The sequence below is a fragment of the Entelurus aequoreus genome, linkage group LG25 (genome assembly GCF_033978785.1).
Source record: "Entelurus aequoreus isolate RoL-2023_Sb linkage group LG25, RoL_Eaeq_v1.1, whole genome shotgun sequence".
NCBI lineage: Eukaryota > Metazoa > Chordata > Actinopteri > Syngnathiformes > Syngnathidae > Entelurus > Entelurus aequoreus.
Window position 1 is genome coordinate 24,861,239 of NC_084755.1, and position 21,240 is coordinate 24,882,478.

The window sequence follows — 21,240 nt, forward strand, 5'->3', positions numbered from 1 at the left end:
ATAAAATGACAAGAGGCTTCACTACACATCTCGTGGCCTGTCCCCAGACCATGGCACAATAAGACATATGGGATCAAATCATTGCATGCATGTAAACGTGTGTAGCTTGAACATATAAACAAGGTCTAATAAGCCTGAAACAGTTTATATTTTTATGGTCTTAGTCATTTTTATAATATGCCTATCAAAATTTTAGCTTAGGGTCCAAAATAACCCTCACATATTCAAATTCCTTTACATGCTCTATTTTATTTTGATTAATGTTGACCTAAATTTAATGTGATTGTTTCTTCAAAGAGAATCACATTGAGACTGTTGTATGATTTAGGGTTAAAGTTATTTTGAAGCCGGTTGATATTTCAGCAAGCTGTCTAATATCTTCATTTACTTAAGTGACTTAAATGACAAACAATTAGTCATATTGTTACTATAATCATAAATAATGCCTGGATAGTACTAGGATGAAGACAATCTGACAAGGTTGTCAACTCTGGCATTCAATTTAGACCCAGAAATGGCGAGAAAGACTTGAAGACGCTTGGTTCAGACCCCTTTTCGTGAGGATTTTGAGTCATTCTTTATCTAAAAAGAGAATACATGAACATCCTAATGACAGCAGACATTGTACAGTAAATGATGTGTTTAAAATGTAATACATTCAGTGAAGTTTATGGATGTAGGCACATTTGGTTTGATTTTGCAGATCTTGAAGGGTCCTATGATACCATCTACACTGCTGCATCCTTTGCAACATGTGGCCCAACTAAAGGGGTAAAATATTTCATCGCAGCTAAAAACTATTGTCAAACGATTAAAATTTCTAATTGGGATTAATCGCATTGTTCATAGTTAACTCAAAAATCGCAGGTGGATATAAATTATTAAAGGCCTACTGAAATGAATTTTTTTTATTTAAACGGGGATAGCAGATCTATTCTATGTGTCATACTTGATCATTTCGCGATATTGCCATATTTTTGCTGAAAGGATTTAGTAGAGAACAACGACGATAAAGATCGCAACTTTTGGTATCTGACAAAAACAAGCCTTGCCCCTGCCGGAAGTAGCGTGACGTAGTCAGTTGTACATTTCCGCAAAGTTCCCTATTGTTCGGACCGAGAAAGCGACGATTTCCCCATTAATTTGAGCGAGGATGAAAGATTTGTGGATGAGGAAAGTGCAAGTGAAGGACTAGTGGGGAGTTGAAGCTATTCAGATAAGATGCTGTGAGAGGCGGGTGGGACCTGATATTCAGCTGGGAATGACTACAACAGTAAATAAACACAAGACATATATATACTCTATTAGCCACAACACAACCAGCCCAAAGGACCGTTCACCTAACCCAAGGTTCATAAAGCTTGTATATTTACCCAAAGTTACATACATGACACGTACGAACGGGATGACGATCAAATGTTTGGAAGCGCGTGAGTGGGACCTGATATTCAGCTAGGAATGACTACAACAGTAAATAAACACAAGACATATATATACTCTATTAGCCACAACACAACCAGGCTTATATTTAATATGCCACAAATTAATCCCGCATAAAAACACCTAGGTGTTTGTTATGCTAGCTCCTAGCTATAGCTAGGAGCTAGTATACTAGCTCCCGTCCATATAACCCGCCAATACAATTCAAACACCTGCACAACACACAATCACTCAGCCCAAAGGACCGTTCACCTAACCCAAGGTTCATAAAGCTTATATATTAAACCAAAGTTACGTACGTGACACGTACGTACGGGCAAGCGATCAAATGTTTGGAAGCGCAGCTGCGTACTCACGGTACCGCGTCTGCGTCTCCAAATCAAAGTAATCCTGGTAAGAGTCTGTGTTGTCCCAGTTCTCTACAGGCGTCTGTGTATCGAAGTCAAAGTCCTCCTGGTAAGAGTCTGTTGTCAGAGTTCTTCGATCTTGACTGCATCTTTCGGGAATGTAAACAATGAAACACTGGTTGTGTTGTGTTGCCGACTTCCCTCGCAAAATACGCTTCGCACCGACAACTTTCTTCTTTGCTTGCTCAGCTTCTTTCTCCATAATGCAATGAACAAATTGCAACAGATTCACTAACACAGATGTCCAGAATACTGTGGAATAATGAGATGAAAACAGAGCTATTTCGTATTGGCTTCAATGGGGGAGCCGAACCTCTGTTCTACGTCACGCGCATACTCATCATCCAAAGGAGTTTTCAACCGGAAGTTTAGCGGGAAATTTAAAATTGCACTTTATAAGTTAACCCGGCCGTATTGGCATGTGTTGCAATGTTAAGATTTCATCATTGATATATAAACTATCAGACTGCGTGGTCGGTAGTAGTGGGTTTCAGTAGGCCTTTAAGTGTCCCTTGGACAGATCATTTTAAAGTTTAACACCATGAACGGAAGGTATTTGAAACAGTTCATCACAAAGGACAAACACGAATTAATGACAATAAATGATTAAAAAAAAAAAAAAAAGATTTAGTATTCCTGCTTTAGGAGCACTTTCCTTCAGAGGAGGAGCTACACTTCCATATTTAGATAAGTTTCACACAAAATGTGAATGTTATGATCATGCTTTGATTGTCGACGATGTTTGGTAAAATCCATCCATCTATTTTCAAACTGTCACTGAAAAAACTGCATTTCTTCAAACATTTTTATTTATACAATTTTTTGCATTGTGGCGTCAGTTAGCCTTTTTGGGTGAGGTCGCCTTGTACCAGGAACAAGAACCATCACTTCTCTTGATGCAAGCAGATTGTTTGTCCTGTTCTCCACTGATAGAATTCAAAGTCAGCAAGTCCGACCACAAGCACTCAGCTGGGCCGCTGCTCCCACACGGGACGGCGCGGCAGCGAGTGATCTGGAGGATAAAGTAAGATGAGATTTTCTTAAAATGAAAGTCTGACGTTTTATTAGCTTGGACCGTTACCTTGCAATCGCAGCCCATCATGTAACGCTCCACCAGGATCTTTTGGGTGGCGCTCATACTTTCCCAGGGCACAACATAGTTGCACAGCGAGACATGCAGGGACCCGTCAGAGATCAGTCGACCTGCAATAAAAGATTAAGAAAAAATAACTTTTACAAGACTGTCTTAGGACAGATCACTTAGTCTCAATTTAAGTGGACCCCGACTTAAACAAGTTGAAAAACTTATTCGGGTGTTACCATTTAGTGGTCAATTGTACGGAATATGTACTTCACTGTGCAACCTACTACTAAAAGTCTCAATCAATCAGTCTCAAAAACACCAACATTAACTAAACTGACTACTTCAAACAGAACTTTGTAAATTGACAGGCTTCGCTACACATCTAAATGAAGCATGGCGCTTTGCCAACAGTCCCCTAAAACAAACATGTTGCTATTAAAAAAACATGGCTAATGTTAGCACTGTAGCTCATACAGGTGTAGCTTCATTAAAAAAATTAAAAAAAAAGATTAGCAATAAAAGTTAAATGCAAAAAAAGCATGTTCTCAGTAGAACTTATCAAATATCCGCAACATGTCTAAATTTCAAGAAACAATTTTGTGTCACCTCAGACTTATTTAAAATAAAAATAGCTCTTTAAGTGGACAGCACTAGAACTGCTGAGTAAGTGTTTTAAGGGCATGTCGTGCACCAACATGGATCTTTAAAATGCACATTTTGCAACGCTGGTTCAAGAAAATTATCCATGCATGCATTTGGCTGCATTTTGGCCAATCACCATTTGGGGCAACCCCAGCTGGCTTGGTTGTGCATTATAACAAATTGTACATGTTTTTAAAACCTACTGCTTCAGTGGAAATACAATAAAAGTCAATACCCCCTTGTTTTACCCCCAGCTGGACCAAACGCACAACTGTCCGTCAAGTGAGTCACTTTAAATATTGTTCATGATACACTCAGAACACCTGGCTTGTTAATAACTACAGTACATATACGCTGTCTGGCAAGCATGAAATGTGGGCCAAAATTTTACAGATACTGTATTATTGTTCATGTTTTTCCAGTCAGTACAGATTGTCCTATCACATTGTGTTGTCCATTACAAACTCAAAACAGGTTTCGTGTTGTCCTAGAAGCCAGCTTCTTTTCCGTAGTTTGCTTTTACGGCTAATACCGTAGTTAGTACGCTAGAAAAAGAGTTCCTCAGTGTTCACTCTTACAATGACAATGTTGCTACAGCTTGGTCATTATACAGGTTACATACGTAACCTGTTTTTGAAGGGATTTTAAAGTGAGTTAGATGTAGAACAGATTGCTCGCATTAGCTTCATTGCTAGCCACCAAGAATGAGTTAATTTTTACATGTTAGAATGCAACAAAAAATTCTTCAGTCTCATTATTTCTATTTTCTGCTGGATTTACTCTATTTTATGCTGCAACTGTCACATATACTGTAATATTGTACATGGTAATTGTTATATATTGTGTATATGATAGACATATACCAGTATATATAATATACTGTACATATATTATGTAAATGTTATATCACTATATTTAGTCTATACCTGCATTGTCCTTTCCATCCTTACACTTTCCATCATTGTAACTGAGCTACTGTGTGGAACAATTTCCCTTGTGGATCATTAAAGTTTGTCTAAGTCTAAGTCATTATTGTGAATAGGCAAAATTCCAGAAAAAGATGGCAGTTCCCCTTTATTATCTAAAAGATTTAAACATGACAGCAAAATGCTGAATGTTACACATCACTCATATGCTAAAGCTGGAGTGTCCTAAAAGCTCAGTTAAGGCCAAAAATCTGCACACTTGGACAAGAAGTCTAAATAATTTTATATTTATATGTAGTGTTGTCATGGCCTTAATTTAGTTACTTACAAAGAGGTTTTGTCTTGAGCAGACCTGGGCAAATTAAGGCCCGGGGGCCACATGTGGCCCGTTAAGCTTTTCAATCTGGCCCGCCAGACATTACCAAATATATTTTTTTAGATCTTTAAGATGGAAAGTGTATCTGCCATTTTGATGTGCAGTCATGTTTTCTAATGGCCGTAAGTCTTCAACTATACAAAGTATTTCAATGGTTGGAATCTGTGCTTTTGCATGATATTTTAGTGACTAGTGTTGTCCTGATACCAATATTATTTTGATACTTTTCTAAATAAAGGGGACGAGAAAAAATTGCATTAATGGCTTTAATTTAAACAAAAAAATCTTAGGGTGTGGCGGACCGGTACTTTTCAGCGGCGGTATGGTACCGAATATGATTCATTAGTATCGCGGTACTATAATACCCTTATACCGTAGAACCCTACTAGTTACTATGGTAATCTACGTCACAGCAGCTCAGACGAGGCACCAAGCAGTGTGGGTGGGGAGAGTTTCCACAGAGTGTTTCCAGAGTCTGAAATGCGGGTGTCAGGGACAGATGCGGAAGGAGATTTTTTACAAGAAAGTTCTAAAGCTTAGTGATATATCAGATTGTAGACGTTTTGTTTTACCCTTCACGGTCATATTTCGCTGTGTTTGTTGCATTTGGCTTGATTGTAAAATATGTCGATTGAGAGGGGGTGTGACGTTCATATGTTCTCAATATTCAGGGGTTTATCATTCATAGAAAACAATAACATTCCATTCAGTTTTTAAGGCGGTCTGTCATAACATTTTTAGCATTCAATCAGACTTTGTGAGGTTTTGTATTTTCCTAACAATAGATATACTGGCCCCCAGACATTTTTTTCCTCTAAATTTGGGGGCCCCCCACTCCCCGAGTCAAAGTAATTGCCCAGGCCTGGTCTTGAGGATCCCAAAGCAACAAACGTATTTTCCGGACTATAAACCACTATTTTTTCCTCTACGCTTTCAACCCGGTGGCTAATTTATGGATTTTGCATTTTTACCAGCCATAATGTTTCGTATTGAGCAAAAAGTTTTCATAAAACAAAAAGACACTGAAAAGGTGATTCATTGTTCGTTCGCTGGCGCCATCTTTTGGCCGAGTTTGCTCACTGCAGGTTTAAAATTTGCTTCCCGTTTGGCTCCTTGAACTGGAAGTACCGTATTTTTCGGATTATAAGTCAGTTTTTTGTTTTTCATCGTGGGTGCGACTTCTACTCTGGAGTGACTTGTGAGAAATTAACACATTACCGTAAAATACCAAATATTCGAGGAAGATTATCAGATTTAGCGATTAGGAGTGACAGATTGTTTGGTAAACGTATAGCATGTTCTATATGTTATAGTTATTTGAATGACTCTTACCATAATATGTTACGTTAACATACCAGGCACGTTCTCCGTTGGTTATTTATGCCTCATATAATGTACACTTATTCAGCCTGTTCACTATTTTTTATTTTAAATGTCTATTCTTGGTGTTGAATTTAATCAAATAAATGTCCCCAAAAAATGACTTATACTCCAGTGCGACTTATGTTTTTTTCCTTCTTTATTATGCATTTTCGGCCGGTGCGACTTATAATCCAAAAAATACGGTATATCCCGTTTTATCTACAATGTTTCCGCTCAAAATAATTAATTAATCACTCCGAGCCACGTTTGCAAGTTTGACAATATGCATAATCATGCATATTTGTACGTGCAATTGTAATGTATTCAAGCTAGCATCGTTAGCATTAACAAGTATGCAAACACGTTTAGAAGTGTTAGTATTAACCAATGGCATTCTTTTAGTTTCGTAAAATCACCAAAAAGTCATTGCGGAGTTGTCGGTATAGCTGATTGGAGAGCTAGCTTTCACAGCTAGTGGGTCCGACTTCAGTTTTGTTTGATCAGCTGTTTTACTGCCATGTGACAGAGACTGATTGGAATAAATTTTAAAAAATGCAAATTTAACATTTACAAAATCTCTTATACCAGTAGACATCTGCGGCTTATGGTCCGTTGCAGCAAATATGTAAAATTTCTACAATTTGGTATATGTAAATTAAATACCAGTGTGCTCTATAGCCTGTAAATATCACAGTAAATTGTTAAGGAGAGAACATTTAACAGTTTGATAAAATTCCACCAAATCAGATGTCAGCAATAAAAAAAGGGATGTTTACCTGTGATAAAGTATTGTTCACCTACGGTCAGGGTCACACCACAAGCTGCAGAGAAGGGTGCAGAGTAGATGGCATCAATGATCTTCTGAGGACCCTTGAACATCTGGAAAATAAAAAATAAAAATGTGCATGCATATAAAACATTAACAGTCTAAATGCTGTCTAATGACCTTTGTCTGGTCGATGGTGTACTTTATGTCAGCAAATTCAGTGACACCAGCCATCTTTGAGACCACCTTTGCCAGGATGACTAGAAAGACGAGAAGCAAGTCAGCATTTTGACCATTAAAATATTATCCCCTAAAACTGACAAAAGTATCTGCCAGCCAGAAATCATGATCATAAAGATAAATGTAATTTTTTAAATTTACTTTCCCTAAATATCTAAAAGTATTCATATTATCTTCATGTCATATTATGCTCTTTCCATTGCTGTTTTCAAGTTAGAGTTTTTATCCAATCAGAAGTCAGCTAGCTTATGTTGCTATGCTGTACAAAATCTGCCCGAGGCCTTCAGAATCAACAATGCGGGCATCCGTAAGTGAACGGGCACATACAGTTGATAGACAATTGCCATAGCCAATCAGATCACAAGTTGTTGTCAGTAAGGCCTTAGGCTGTGATTGGATACTCACTTGGGAGTCCCCAGTGAGTATCCAATCAGAAGTTGCGAGAACAGGAAGTGGCACCGGAGCCATAGAAAACTCACCAGTACTCACAAGAGGAGAGCAAAATGTTGATTAGGTAGCAGATACTGTATATATTTGCAAGGCAATTTTCAAGAAGGATACTTAAGAGAAACTTGTCTTGTGAGACGAGGTCGACAGACATCCATCCATCCATTTTCTACCGCTTATTCCCTTCGGGGCCGCGGGGGGCGCTGGAGCCTATCTCAGCTACAATCGGCACTGGAAGCTATCTCGTCAATTAAATGGTTTGCCCGCGACTTTCACACAAATCAACCGACTAGGACGGTATCACTGGCGTTGAAATATTTCTTAAATTTTTTCATACAATTCTTTTAATTTTGACAGTACCACATAAATAATTTAATTGAAGCATTTAAAAAAAAAAGTATGTTAAATGCGCCGAAAAATACAGTTTTGTACACTGTTTATGTGCTTCAATGCCCGGTAGTGTGCAAGTGGGTTTCTGTATAGTATTTCTCCAGCCGTGTCCATGTGGCGACAACTTACGGTATTTTGAGAGGTAAAGTCTGACTAAGTTGGACATCACTGAAGGCCCAGGTGAGAAACGCACAGACCGCCACTGGTAAAATGAGTCATGCAGTTGCCTAAATGCCAAATCAAATGTCCCTTAATTTTTCCAGGAAAAAGACAAAAGTATCAATTTGATGATTTTTTTTTTTTCCTAGAATATAAATAAACTCTGCTCTCTTAAACCAGGGATTAACCTTTTTGACCTTGGGGCACAACTTTCCACTACAGAGGGGCCCACTCAAACACTGAATTAGTAATCTTACCTTTGACTTGAATCATAGTCAATAATTATACCTAACCTTAGTTTTAATAAGCCTTTGTGATATTAAACATGTGTTAATTACAACGATCACAGCCTAACTCAGGCTGATTACATAAATAAGTACTAAATCAGGGGTGTCAAACTCATTTTAGATCAGGAGTTACATGGAGAAAAATGTACTCTCCCAAGTGGGCCAGACTGGTAAAATTATGGCACGATGACTTAAAAATAAAGACAACTTCAGATTGTTTTTTGTTTAAAAACACATTCTGAAATTGAACAAATGTTGGGATTTTTTTTTACACTTATGTTACACATGTTGCGGTTAATAGTATTCTGTTATTTATATTTTCTGGAGAAATTGTGATAGTGTTAATTTTCAATCAAGATAAAAATCTAAATAAAATTACAGTATGTTATTTATGTAGTTTGATAATTTTCCTCAACTGATGTACTATCATGTGGTTTATTTTGTACATATGTAGCATCATCTACAGCAGGAGTCACCAACCTTTTTGAAACCAAGAGCTACTTCTAGGGTACTGATTAATGCGAAGGGCTACCAGTTTGATACACACTTAAATAAATTGCCAGAAATAGCCAATTTGCTCAATTTACCTTTAACTCTATGTTATTAATTAATGATATTTACACTTAATTGAACGGTTTAAAAGAGGAGAAAACATGAAAAAAAATTACAATTAAATTTTGAAACAGTTTATCTTCAATTTCAACTCTTTAAAATTCAAAATTCAACTGAAAATAGAGAAAAACTAGCTGATTCGAATCTTTTTGAAAAAATTTAAAAAATAATTTATGGAACATTAGTAATTTTTCCTGATTAAGATTAATTTTAGAATTTTGATGACATGTTTTAAATAGGTTAAAATCCAATCCAACTTTGTTAGAATATATAACAAATTGGACCAAGATATATTTCTAACAAAGACAAATCATTTCTTCTAGATTTTCCAGAACAAAAATTTTAAAAGAAATTCAAAAGACTTTGAAATAAGATTTAAATTTGATTATACAGATTTGCTAGATTTGTCAGAATAATTTTGAATTTTAATCATAATAAGTTTAAAGAAATATTTCACAAATATTCTTCATCGAAAAAAGAAGCTAAAATTAAGAATTAAATTAAAATTTATTTATTATTCTTTACAATAAAAAAATAACTTTACTTGAACATTGATTTAAATTGTCAGGAAAGAAGAGGAAGGAATTTAAAAGGTATGTGTTTAAAAATCCTAAAATCATTTTTAATGTTGTATTTTTTCTCTAAAATTGTCTTTCTGAAAGTTATAAGAAGCAAAGTAAAAAAAATAATGAATTTATTTAAACAAGTGAAGACCAAGTCTTTAAAATATTTTCTTGGATTTTCAAATTCTATTTGAGTTTTGTCTCTCTTAGAATTAAAAATGTCGGACAAAGCGAGACCAGCTTGCTAGTAAATAAATACAATTTAAAAAATAGAGGCAGCTCACTGGTAAGCTTTGCTATTTGAGCTATTTTTAGAACAGGCCAGCGGGCTACTCATCTGGTCCTTACGGGCTACCTGGTGCCCACGGGCACCGCGTTGGTGACCCCTGATCTACAGCGATACAAATAATTGCTATTTCACCCTTCCAGTGGACACATTTAGAACAGCCGTTTCATTTAAAAATGTCAGGTTAATTTTTTTTTTTTTTTATACCTGGCAAACTCATCCTGCGGGCCGGTTAAAACCTGTTCACGGGCCTGATTCGGCCCTCGGGCCATACGTTTGACACCCCTGTACTAAATAAACTGCAAAAGGGACTGCTAAAAAAAAAAAAACGAAAACATTTGTATACAATAATAAAACTAAATATATGATTAAGGCTGACCAAATAAAAGTGCCAACAGTACAGCTTCACCACTAGTCAATTTTTGGACCTAAAAAGTTTTACTTGCTCCAGACTTTTGTTTGCCATAGTCATTACTGCCACAAGTAGTGGAAAAGTGTGCTGCTATCGAGTATCACTGCGGCCTATATGGACCGCAGCTAAGAAACATTTTTTGGCGACCTCTAGTGGGCCTTCTGGTTAAGAAACACTCGGCCCCATTCAGCAACCGTACTTAAGAACAAATTTTGTTCTTAGGCCCACTCACGAAGCTTAAGGAGATTTTTGTATTCACCAATGTTTTCTTAGCTGGGATTTGTTCGTAGGTAAGAACAAAATCTACGAGTGCTCCAGAGCACTCTTAGGGTAGCCTATTTGTTCTTAAGTGTAACAAGTTGCTTTACTTCCATTGCTTATTAAAATACTATAGATAGCAAAATGAGCAAACACACCTCTTTAAAAGACTCAACTCACACAACGGCAATGCTTTTGCTGCTACTGCAAGATGCCGCAGATCGCGCCCTGGGGAAGGAGCGAATATTTCACGACCATGTAGACCTATTTGCCCGAAGTGATGGTTATTTATTTGGACGCTTTAGGCTACCTCAGCAGTCCCCCCTTTCTTAAACTTACATTTTGACATTATGTATTTCCCCCGCGGGATAATAAAAATGTCTCTTCAGTAATCTGTTTGCGTTTTCTCCTTGTGTTTGATGTCCGGCTTTTCCGCCAGAATTGTGCCCTTATATGGAGAAATAAGGGCGTGTTTATATGCAAATTATGATAGACACGTACATGCTAACCATATGGCATTCAGCAACTTAACATCAGGTGTGAACTATTTGGCCGTTTAAGAACACGTCATGAATTTGAATGGGCTCCTCTTAGGAAGAAAGAGGAAAAGTTAGGAACTTATTGCTGAATGGGGCTTACTGTTCTGAACCACTATTGGAAACCTACGCTTGCATTGGTGGTTATATGTTTAGTGTAATCTTGAGCCGGTGACAGTGCAGAAACTAATTTGTAAACTATACAAATCAGAGTATTATACTTGCAGAGTCATGACAGCCATGTTGTCATTAAATAGACAAGTTCTGGACGAGAGATGACATCAGCAGGAGTGCACTGCTGCCATGATCATTAACACCAATTACCATTAGTTCTATTTCCCCCCAAAAAACCTCTAGTAACACAGAAAATGCAGTGCACATTTTTTTAAATAACTTTGTGCCCAAGTATTCCGAAAGCCAACAGGAAATGAGGTCATGTCATGAGCGAGACAAGTCCAGGTCGAGCTGAATACTGTACCTCCTAAATGAGAATGTATGAAATATATTAGAAAAAAATGCAAGTACTTTTTACCTGTCAAGCTGTGGTTGCCATTTTGGTGCAAAAACATGATTGATGGAAAAACATTTGCATGTTTTAAATTATTATCACTTTCACCACATTGAGCATGTCCCTTGTAAACAAGTCTGCTTTCATTAATAAAAAGGCACTCATCCTGAATATTCAGACACAGGGCTGCAAAAATAAACTATGCAAGAAGGAAACATACTTCAGTGACATTTTAATATTCATTGACTTACCGACATCCGCTTGGCAAAAGGCCGTCTGCGGATGCACAGGAGCACACGTGCATGCTTGTGCTCCTTCTTGCAGCCGCCACATGCACAGCAGCACCAGGGGGAACACACAACACTTCATCCAACTCATCATGGCAGAAAATGAAGCAGCTGTACCAGAGGGAAGTGTTTCAAGAAACAATGCAGAGAAGAGTCTGGTTACCTTTCTTCCATTTTCTTGAGGGGGACTTTTTATTGCTGCAGACTCCTCCCACACTCCCCATCACTCGTATAATTAGGCTGATTGAAATCACCTTTGCACACCCCTGTCCACACCTGTGTGCACCCAGCAAACAATTGATGTGACTATACTTTAGGAAAACCACAGCACTTTCACTTTCTGTTTGATGTGTACGTACTAAAGCACACAGACAATAAATGCCATTTAAAACAAGCAGAAAACGTAACGGACTATATTTCTGGTAATGTCAAGTTTCTTGTTGCCAGGCAGACATTCAATTATTGCTCATTATACTGTTTCCATGGCAACTTAGGGCTGCCCCACAGAGCAGAAAAAAGGACTCAGACTCTGTAGGATAGCAAAAAAACGATAGACTATTAGTAGTTTACTGATAGAAAATAATTCCTCACAATTTTAAACATTACAATTTTTTGGGAAACAATCAACCTTCCCTATTTTTCTGAGAAATCACATTTGTCCTTTCCTGTCTAATACAAATGACATCAGTTCAAACCCGTGAGGGTCTGAATTTTTTTTTAAATTTTCATAGATAATTTAAGTGATTCGTGATAAATATCCAAAATCCTTATTTTCCCAGGAAATGTCCTATATTTTGAAATGCAAATGTTGACAGGTTCAGTTCAGTTTCAGTTTATTTCGAACACGCATACGATACAATGTAATGCACCACACATTTCCAGTTGTTTCATTACAGCACGTCCGAAAAGGAGTAGGAAGAAGCAGAGCTTATTTAATCCTACCCCTTTTCATGCCGTAGCAATTTTATTTAATTGCCTTGTTCTCTGTAACAGAAAAGTGAACAAATAAATACCAAATAAATAATATACCATAGTGAGCAAACAAATTATGGTAATGTTAAAAAAAAATTAAACAGGCATTTCTGTGTTTGTTAAAGCAAACTAACGTTTTAACTTTGTTTTACCAAATTAAGGACAATGCATTAACATGTACAGCTGAGTCTCAGTCCATATAAAGATTTTTTTCAACAAACTCCACTTTTTTGAATACACAAAATACTTCATTTTATATCTTCAGTTTCTATCAAAATAATGTGGGGTTTGAGAGGTATATTGAATACATGTACACACTTCAAACTATTAGTAGTTTACTGATAGAAAATCATCCCTCACATTTTTAAACATTAAACATTTTTTGGAAAATAAAGTAACTTTTTTCACTGCAGCGCCACAATACCTATCAACTTTCCCATTTTTCCTGAGAAATCACATTTGTCCTTCTTTCCTGGCTGATACAAGGGACAGGAGTTCAAACCTGTGAGGGTCTGAACTTTTTTTATACAGCTAATTTAACAGTGATTTGTGATAAAAATTAAAAGTCCTTATTTTCCCAGGAAATGTTCTATATTTTGAAATGCCAATGTTGACAGGTAATGTTAAAAAAAAATGAAACAGGCCTATTTGTGTTTATTAGAGCAAACTAACATTTTAACTTTGTTTTACCGAATTAAGTACAATGCATTAACATGTACAGCTGAGTCTCAGTCCATATAAAGATTTTGTCATCAAACTCCACTTTTCTGAATACACAAAATACCTCATTTTATATAGTCAGTTTCTATGAAAATAATGTGGGGTTTGAGGGGTATATTGAATACATGTACATGGTCTTACCCTACAAAGTGTTTTGACATACTTTGAGTTGATGCTCATGGATTTTTGTAGTTTTGCTGTATACAGTGTTGTGGCTCATAAGGTAGATCACAATTTTCTTGAACTTACCACAGCTTTTAACTAAAAGCATGTGAAGGTAACATAAAATGGCCAAATTATATAACACATGTCCCTAGTTTGATATACGTGTGACATCTTTACAGTAGCTAAAGTCTGCTCAGTTTGAGTCTGTTAAAAATTGCAATTACATATTTAGATCCATTTACTGCCAAGGAAGTTAATACGTTCAAATCACACCCAAGATTTAACTTTGCCAAGAAACCCTAAAATCCAGAAATTACATTAGACAAACTATTGATCCACAAGGGAAATTGTTCCACACAGTAGCTCAGTTACAAAGGATGGAAAGGATAATGCAGGTATAAAGTAGACTAAACATGTACCGTAGTAGCAATATATGTATAGCTCGGGCGATATAGCTCGGTTGGTAGAGCGGCCGTGCCAGCAACTTGAGGGTTCCATGTTCGATTCCCGCTTCCGCCATCCTAGTCACTGCCGTTGTGTCCTTGGGCAAGACACTTTACCCACCTGCTCCCAGTGCCACCCACACTGCTTTAAATGTAACTTAGATATTGGGTTTCACTATGTAAAGCGCTTTGAGTCAATAGAGAAAAAGTGCTATATAAATATAATTCACAATTCACTTTACAATATAAAATATATGTAATATTTACATATTATATATACAGTATATATATATATATATATATATATATATATATATATATATATATATATATATATATTTTTTTTTTTTTATTTTTTTATTTTATTTATTTATTTATTTTTTTTATATAATTGTCACACACACTAGGTGTGGTGAGATTATCCTCTGCATTTGACCCATCACCCTCAACCCCTGGAAGGTGAGGGGAGCAGTGAGCAACAGCGGTGGCCGTGCCAGGGAGTAATTTTTGGTGATTTAACCCTCAATTCCAACCCTTGATGCTGAGTGCCAAGCAGGGAGGTAATGGGTCCCATTTTTATAGTCTTTGGTATAGTATATACTGATATATTATATTTGTATATAATATATAACAATTGCCATGAACAATACTACAGTATATGTAACAGCTGCAGCAAAAAAAAAAAATGGGGCAGCATAAAATAGAGTAGATCCAGCAGAAAATATACATTATAAACAAAGAGAGGTAGCTAACAGAAGCGGTCAGGTTATGGACAAATATCATCTATTGCTGTATGGGGAGTGATTATAGAGCTGGATGGAGTGCGGCGTGAAGGAGTTCTTGAACACTGTGGGAACGAAGCTGAAGGAGCCTGTTGGAGTATGAGCCATACTTGCCAACCCTCCCGATTTTTCCGGGAGACTCCCGAATTTCAGTGCCGCTCCCGAAAATCTCCCGGGGCAACCATTCTCCCTAATTTCTCCCGAACAACAATATTAAGGGCGTGCCGTGATGGCGCTGCCTTTAGCGTCCTCTACAAACTGTTGTCGCGTCCGCTTTTTCACCGTACAAACAGCGTGCCGGCCCAGTCACATGTTGTACTCGGCTTCTGCAGACACACGTAAGTGACTGCAAGACATACTTGATCAACAGCCATACAGGTCACACTGAGGGTGGCCGTATAAACAACGTTAACACTGTTACAAATATGCGCCACACTGTGAACCCACACCGAACAAGAATGACAAACACATTTCGGGAGAACATCCGCACCGTAACACAACATAAACACAACAGAACCAATACCCAGAATCCTCTCAAGGTTGGCAAGTATTATATGAGCTCCGCCGTCCCTCAATTGTCTAATGGAGTGTGTGGGCAGGATTGTCCATGATGGCGAGCAGTTTGTCCAGTGTCCTCCTGTCTGTCTACATGTTTTGCTTATAACAATAAAATTCCTAATTTGCGTGACAATTAAATTTAGTTTCTGCTGAAGCAGTACTTTGTGCAGCAGTGCTGAAATCGTGATTTTCTTTGAAAACATGCAACCTCAACACAGTAAAGACACCGCATTGCTTTAAACAGATTTATTTGCTATTTACATTTAGGGTTTTTAATGTCCATTAACCTTTTTGGGTTGAGGTGACCTCCTGGTACCAGGCACAAGAACCATCACTTCTCTTGATGCAGGCAGATTATTCGCCCTGCTCGTTGCTGACCGAATACAAGCACTCAGTTGGGCTGCAGATCCTGCACGGGACGGCGGCGCAGGGAGTTTTCTGGAGGATTAAGCAAAGATTAGGATTTAAAAAACAAAAAAACAATTATATGTGTTTACCTTGCAATCACAGCCCATCTTCTAACGCTCTACCAGGATCTCGTGGCTGCTTTCCCAGGGTACAGGGTAGTCACAGGATATAACCCGTCAGACTTCAGTTGGCCTGCAATGGGGGAAAAAAGACAAGAGTATTAAAAAGGATTTAGAAACTAAACATTTTCAAATAAAAAAGTTTGAATTTACTTCGGTCTACCATCTTCATGCAGGAAAATCCAAGGATTTTTTTTACCTGGGATAAAATATTCTACACCGTTGATCAGAATCATACCACAGAGGGTGTAGTGTAGATGGTATCATAGTGTCTGAGGGCCTTTTAAGATCTGGAAAAAATAAATTAAATAAAAATGTGCAAACTGACATAAGAATTGACTTTAATTATCAACCTTAGATTGATGTCATACTTGATGTCGTAGTTAAAATCACCGTCAACAGCCTTCCTTGCAACCACCTTTGCCTTGATGGCTAGAAACAAAAAAGCCAGTCAATCTTTGACTAGATTGAAGACAACCCAGCAGTCAAAGGACAGATTATACATACATGTCATTTCACATAGTTGTATTTGTAAATAGAGACAACTATGTCTAATGTCGGGAAATGTCCAAATTTCAATGTCAGATCAATGTCATACCCAACATTAATCAAATGTATTCAAAAAGCATGTTGTTCCAAGTCTAGGTTTAAGTTGCTGAATGTTAAGACCCAATTCAACGAGTTATCAACATTTTAATGTCTTGTGCCTGCTGGGAAACTCCCTAAAACCAACAAAGGCATCTGCGGATGATAAAGTCATGTAGGGACTCAAATGGCATCAGTGCCAAAATAAATGTTTGGGCGGTAGATCCTGCATTGTCCTCAACAACCAAAACATGTATGTCAATTTGATTAAATCATTTTAGTATAGGGGTGTCCAAAGTGCAGCCAAGTGGACAATTTAGGCCCACAGCAGATCGTCAAAATGGTTTGGTAATGCTGTCATACATTTGAAATTAGATTCCAAAATGTAAAGTGTGATTAATCACACATTTGAATTAATCCCAGGTGTTCTGAACTCACTCGCATGGTTTCAGTTAACTTCAAAGTTTTAATCAAACCTAAAAAAAATAGACAATACTTTGACATATGCTATATTGTTTAGAATTGATAGAAGGTAGCGGACCATAATAAATTGTGATGAGGTGGCGACTTGTCCAGGGTGTACCCCGCCTACCGCCCGAATGCAGCTGAGATAGGCTCCAGCGAACCCCCCCCCCCCCCCCCCCCCCCCAAAAGGCACAAGCGGTAGAAAATGGATGGAAGGATGTCTAATTAATCACAAGTTCGCTTTGTGACTTTAATGTACACAATGCATCCAACGCACATCCTTCGATTGCACCGACCACAGCGCTTGCTGGAAAAAGTTTGAACACCCTGTTGGAGAATATGTGGTAATGATAGAATGATATTGAATGAATGCTAAAAGCCACTAACCCATATTGTGTGCTTAGCTAGGCACTCAGGGCAGCCATTTTGACAGCAAGTTGACAGGAAATAGAATCAACCCGAACGTAAACTATACATTAGCAATACTAGTCCAAGGCGGGGTCAGCATTCTACGGCTCTCGAGCCGCGTGCGGCTCTTTAGTACCGCCCTAGTAGCTCCCTGGAGCATTTTTAAAAAAGGATTGAAAATGGAAAAGATGTGGAGATTTTTTGTTTTAGTATGTTTTTTGTTTGAGGACAAACATGACGCAAACCTTCCCAATTGTTAGAAAGCCGACTGTTTAATATGTTTGTGTGTATGCTTCACTGATGACAGTATTTAGTGAAAATCATTTTGTCCTACTAATTTCTGCGGTTCTTGAATTCGCCATAGTGTGGACTGTGACGCAACAGTTTGTTCACATGTAAAATCTTCCACTCCTCTGTCTCATTTTGTCCACCAAACGTTGTATACTGTGCGTGAATGCACAAAGTTGCACTTTGTTGTTATTGACTTGTTGGAGTGCTAATCAGGCATATTTGGTCAGTGCATGACTGCTAGCTAATCAATGCTAACATGCTATTTAGGCTAGCTGCATGTACATATTGCATCATTATGCCTCATTTGTAGGTATATTTGAGCTCATTTAATATCCTTTACTTTTAACCTCTGTGTATATAATTTAGTTTTGCATGTCTCATGACACATTATCTCTATGTAAAATTGGCTGCATTTCAGATAGTTGTTTGTGTGCCATGTTGTTCCAGACCACACCAAACATGACTTAGCTTGCCAAAGATTGTAATAAATCCATTAGAAGAAGACAGCCTGCCATTTCCTTTAACTTGGACACACACATATATACCTTTGGCCATTAAAAGCCAGTCATTTCCAGGAGTTGTCTCACCTTCGGAGTAGCCTCTGATTTACTAATGGTTTCTAATGTTGTAAAAATGTTTAGGATTAATATTACATTTCAACATTTCTGTCAACGAAGATTTGCTTCAGCCTGTGACACAGTAATTTTGATAGTAGGCTAATATAGACACTCACGTCATGTGTTGCCTTCATTATATCAATTAGATACAGCTTTTCATATTTTGCGGCTCCAGACAGATTTGTTTTTGTATTTTTGGTCCAAAATGGCTCTTTTAACGTGTTGGGTTGCCGACCCCTGATCTAAGGCAAAACAGTGATGCTGATCAGTTTGTTTTAGTGTAGCGGTTTCTGCACTAATTAGACAGGAACTCAACCGAAAGTGTCAAAAAAAAAAAAAAAAAAAGGAAGTAGGCAGCTTAGCGTCCATATTTCAAACTTGATGAAAAAATGTTCATGATCAGTCAAAAATACCTCTTTGCTGAGGTATATAATAAAAATAAAGTTAATGTGTTACTTATCAAGCTTTGATAGCCATTTTGGCTCTTAAACAAGGCAAACCTTCATTACTGTCAAAAGCCACACCAACACCAAGTACTTTTGCGAGCTGTGAACATGCAAGAGCTGTCATTGATGCAAAAAAATTTGTTTTTTCCACAAAGTACACAGAAAAGCATTGGGGAAAAAAATTCTCAAATTTACACATTTAACGTTAGCAACATTTTGACCACACTTAACATTTCTTCTTGTCTTCATGCAAAAATAAATACTGGAGGCAAACACATTAAATATGTACAACCAAACGCTAACTGAATAACATTTTGATGTTGAACTTACCGACATCTGCATGGCAAAACACCGTCTGTGGATGGTCATAAATACCGTAATTTCCGGACTATAAGCCGCTACTTTTTCCCCTCGTTCTGGTCCCTGCGGCTTATACAAGGGTGCGGCTTATTTACGGCCTGTTCTTCTCCGACACAGACGAAGAGGATTTCGGTGGTTTTAGTACGCAGGAGGAAGACGATGACACAATGATTAAAGACTGACTTTTCATATACCGGTAGGCTGGTTATTTTGATAACGTACAGGAGAGCACTTTGTATTACTTTGCACCATTGTATTATTTGTACTCTGCACGAATGCTGTTCGCCATGTCAAAGATGTGAAAGTTTGATTGAATGATTGAAAGATTTATAGTTAATAAATGGGACGCTTTGCGTTCCCAAACAGTCATCTCTGTCCCGACAATCCCCTCCGTGGTAGCAGGAACCCCTATATACTACGCTAATTACACATCAAAACCCTGCGGCTTATAGTCGGGTGCGGCTTATATATGGAGCAATCTGTATTTTCCCCTAAATTTAGCTGGTGCGGCTTATAGTCGGGTGCGGCTTATAGTCCGGAAATTACGGTACATGTGCAGGTGTGTGCTCCTTCTTGCAGCTGCCACATGCACAGCAGCACCAGGGGGAACACACAACACTTCATCCAACTCATCATGGAAGATGAAATGTAGCTAAGAAGAGAAGGTTTGAAGAAGAAATTCAGAGGTAAGTCTGGTGTCCTCTCTTCTACTTTCTGTAGGAGGGTGGATGAGCAGCCTTTTATTGCTGCAGGCTCCTCCCACACTCTCCATCACTTGCATAATTGGATGGTTGATTTCACCTTTGTACACACCTGTGCAACATTGTGATGTCATAAGGTGCAATACAAATAAACCTCGATTAAATGATTATGTATTCTGTTCCTTCCATCTTCTTCCGCTTATCCGAAGTCAGGTCATGGGGGCAGCAGCCAAAGCAGAGAAGCCCAAACTTCCCTTTCCCCACCTACCGTATTTTTCGGAGTATAAGTCGCTCCGGAGTATAAGTCGCACCGGCCGAAAATGCATAATAAAGAAGGAAAATAACATTTACAAGTCGCACTGGAGTATAAGTGACATTTTTTGGGGAAAATTATTTGATAAAACCCAACACCAAGAATAGACATTTGAAAGGCAATTTAAAACAAAGAATAGTGAACAGGCTGAATAAGTGTATGTTATATGGCGCATAAATAACCAACTGAGAACGTGCCTGGTATGTTAACGTAACATATTATGGTAAGAGTCATTCAAATAACTAACATATAGAACATGCTATACGTTTACCAAACAATCTGTCACTCCTAATCAATAAATCCCATGAAATCTTATGTCTAGTCTCTTACGTGAATGAGCTAAATATTTGATATTTTACGGTAATGTGTTAATAATTTCACACATAAGTCGCTCCTGAGTATAAGTCGCACCCCGGCCAAACTATGAAAAAAAATGCAACTTATAGTCCGAAAAATACGGTATTTTGTTGATTCCTTTATATCAAAATATGGAGCTTGAGTTGTATTAAATACATGTAAAGGAACATGGTCCTATAACAGGGTTATTCAACTACAAAATGAAGAGGGCCGCAGTTTCAAGAGCCCAAGGCAGGGGATGGACATCGAAATGTGGATGTTTCATCAGGAAGTGCCTCTGCAGGTTATATTCCTTTGAGACTGTGTTTACTTAATTACAAACTAATCAGTTTTCACACTGCACTGTCAAATTAATTTTGCCCTCACTACTCTATTCCAGCGTGTGCAGCTCGACAGATAACAGCATGAAGAAACAGAAGCTCCAGAAATTGGATGGTCTTCTGAATGATCTTCCTTCCTCAGTTTTACACTTTAAGTTTGTAAGAGACAAAAAACATTACAAAAGTATAACATCCATTGTGTATTTTACATATAGAAAATAG

At 37.7% G+C, this 21,240-nt stretch overlaps 1 protein-coding gene across 1 annotated transcript; it reads right to left on the minus strand.

Moving 5' to 3' along the window:
* Positions 1-2,638: 2,638 nt before the first annotated feature.
* LOC133642419 (metalloproteinase inhibitor 2-like) lies at positions 2,639-12,174 on the minus strand. Its single transcript, XM_062036589.1, has 5 exons — positions 11,953-12,174; positions 7,184-7,263; positions 7,014-7,116; positions 2,929-3,050; positions 2,639-2,859 (listed from the first exon to the last, which is right to left on the minus strand). The coding sequence occupies exons 1-5, from the start codon at positions 12,080-12,082 to the stop codon at positions 2,683-2,685; spliced, it is 612 nt and encodes a 203-aa protein (XP_061892573.1). The 5' UTR covers positions 12,083-12,174; the 3' UTR covers positions 2,639-2,682.
* Between the last annotated feature and the right edge of the window lie 9,066 nt (positions 12,175-21,240).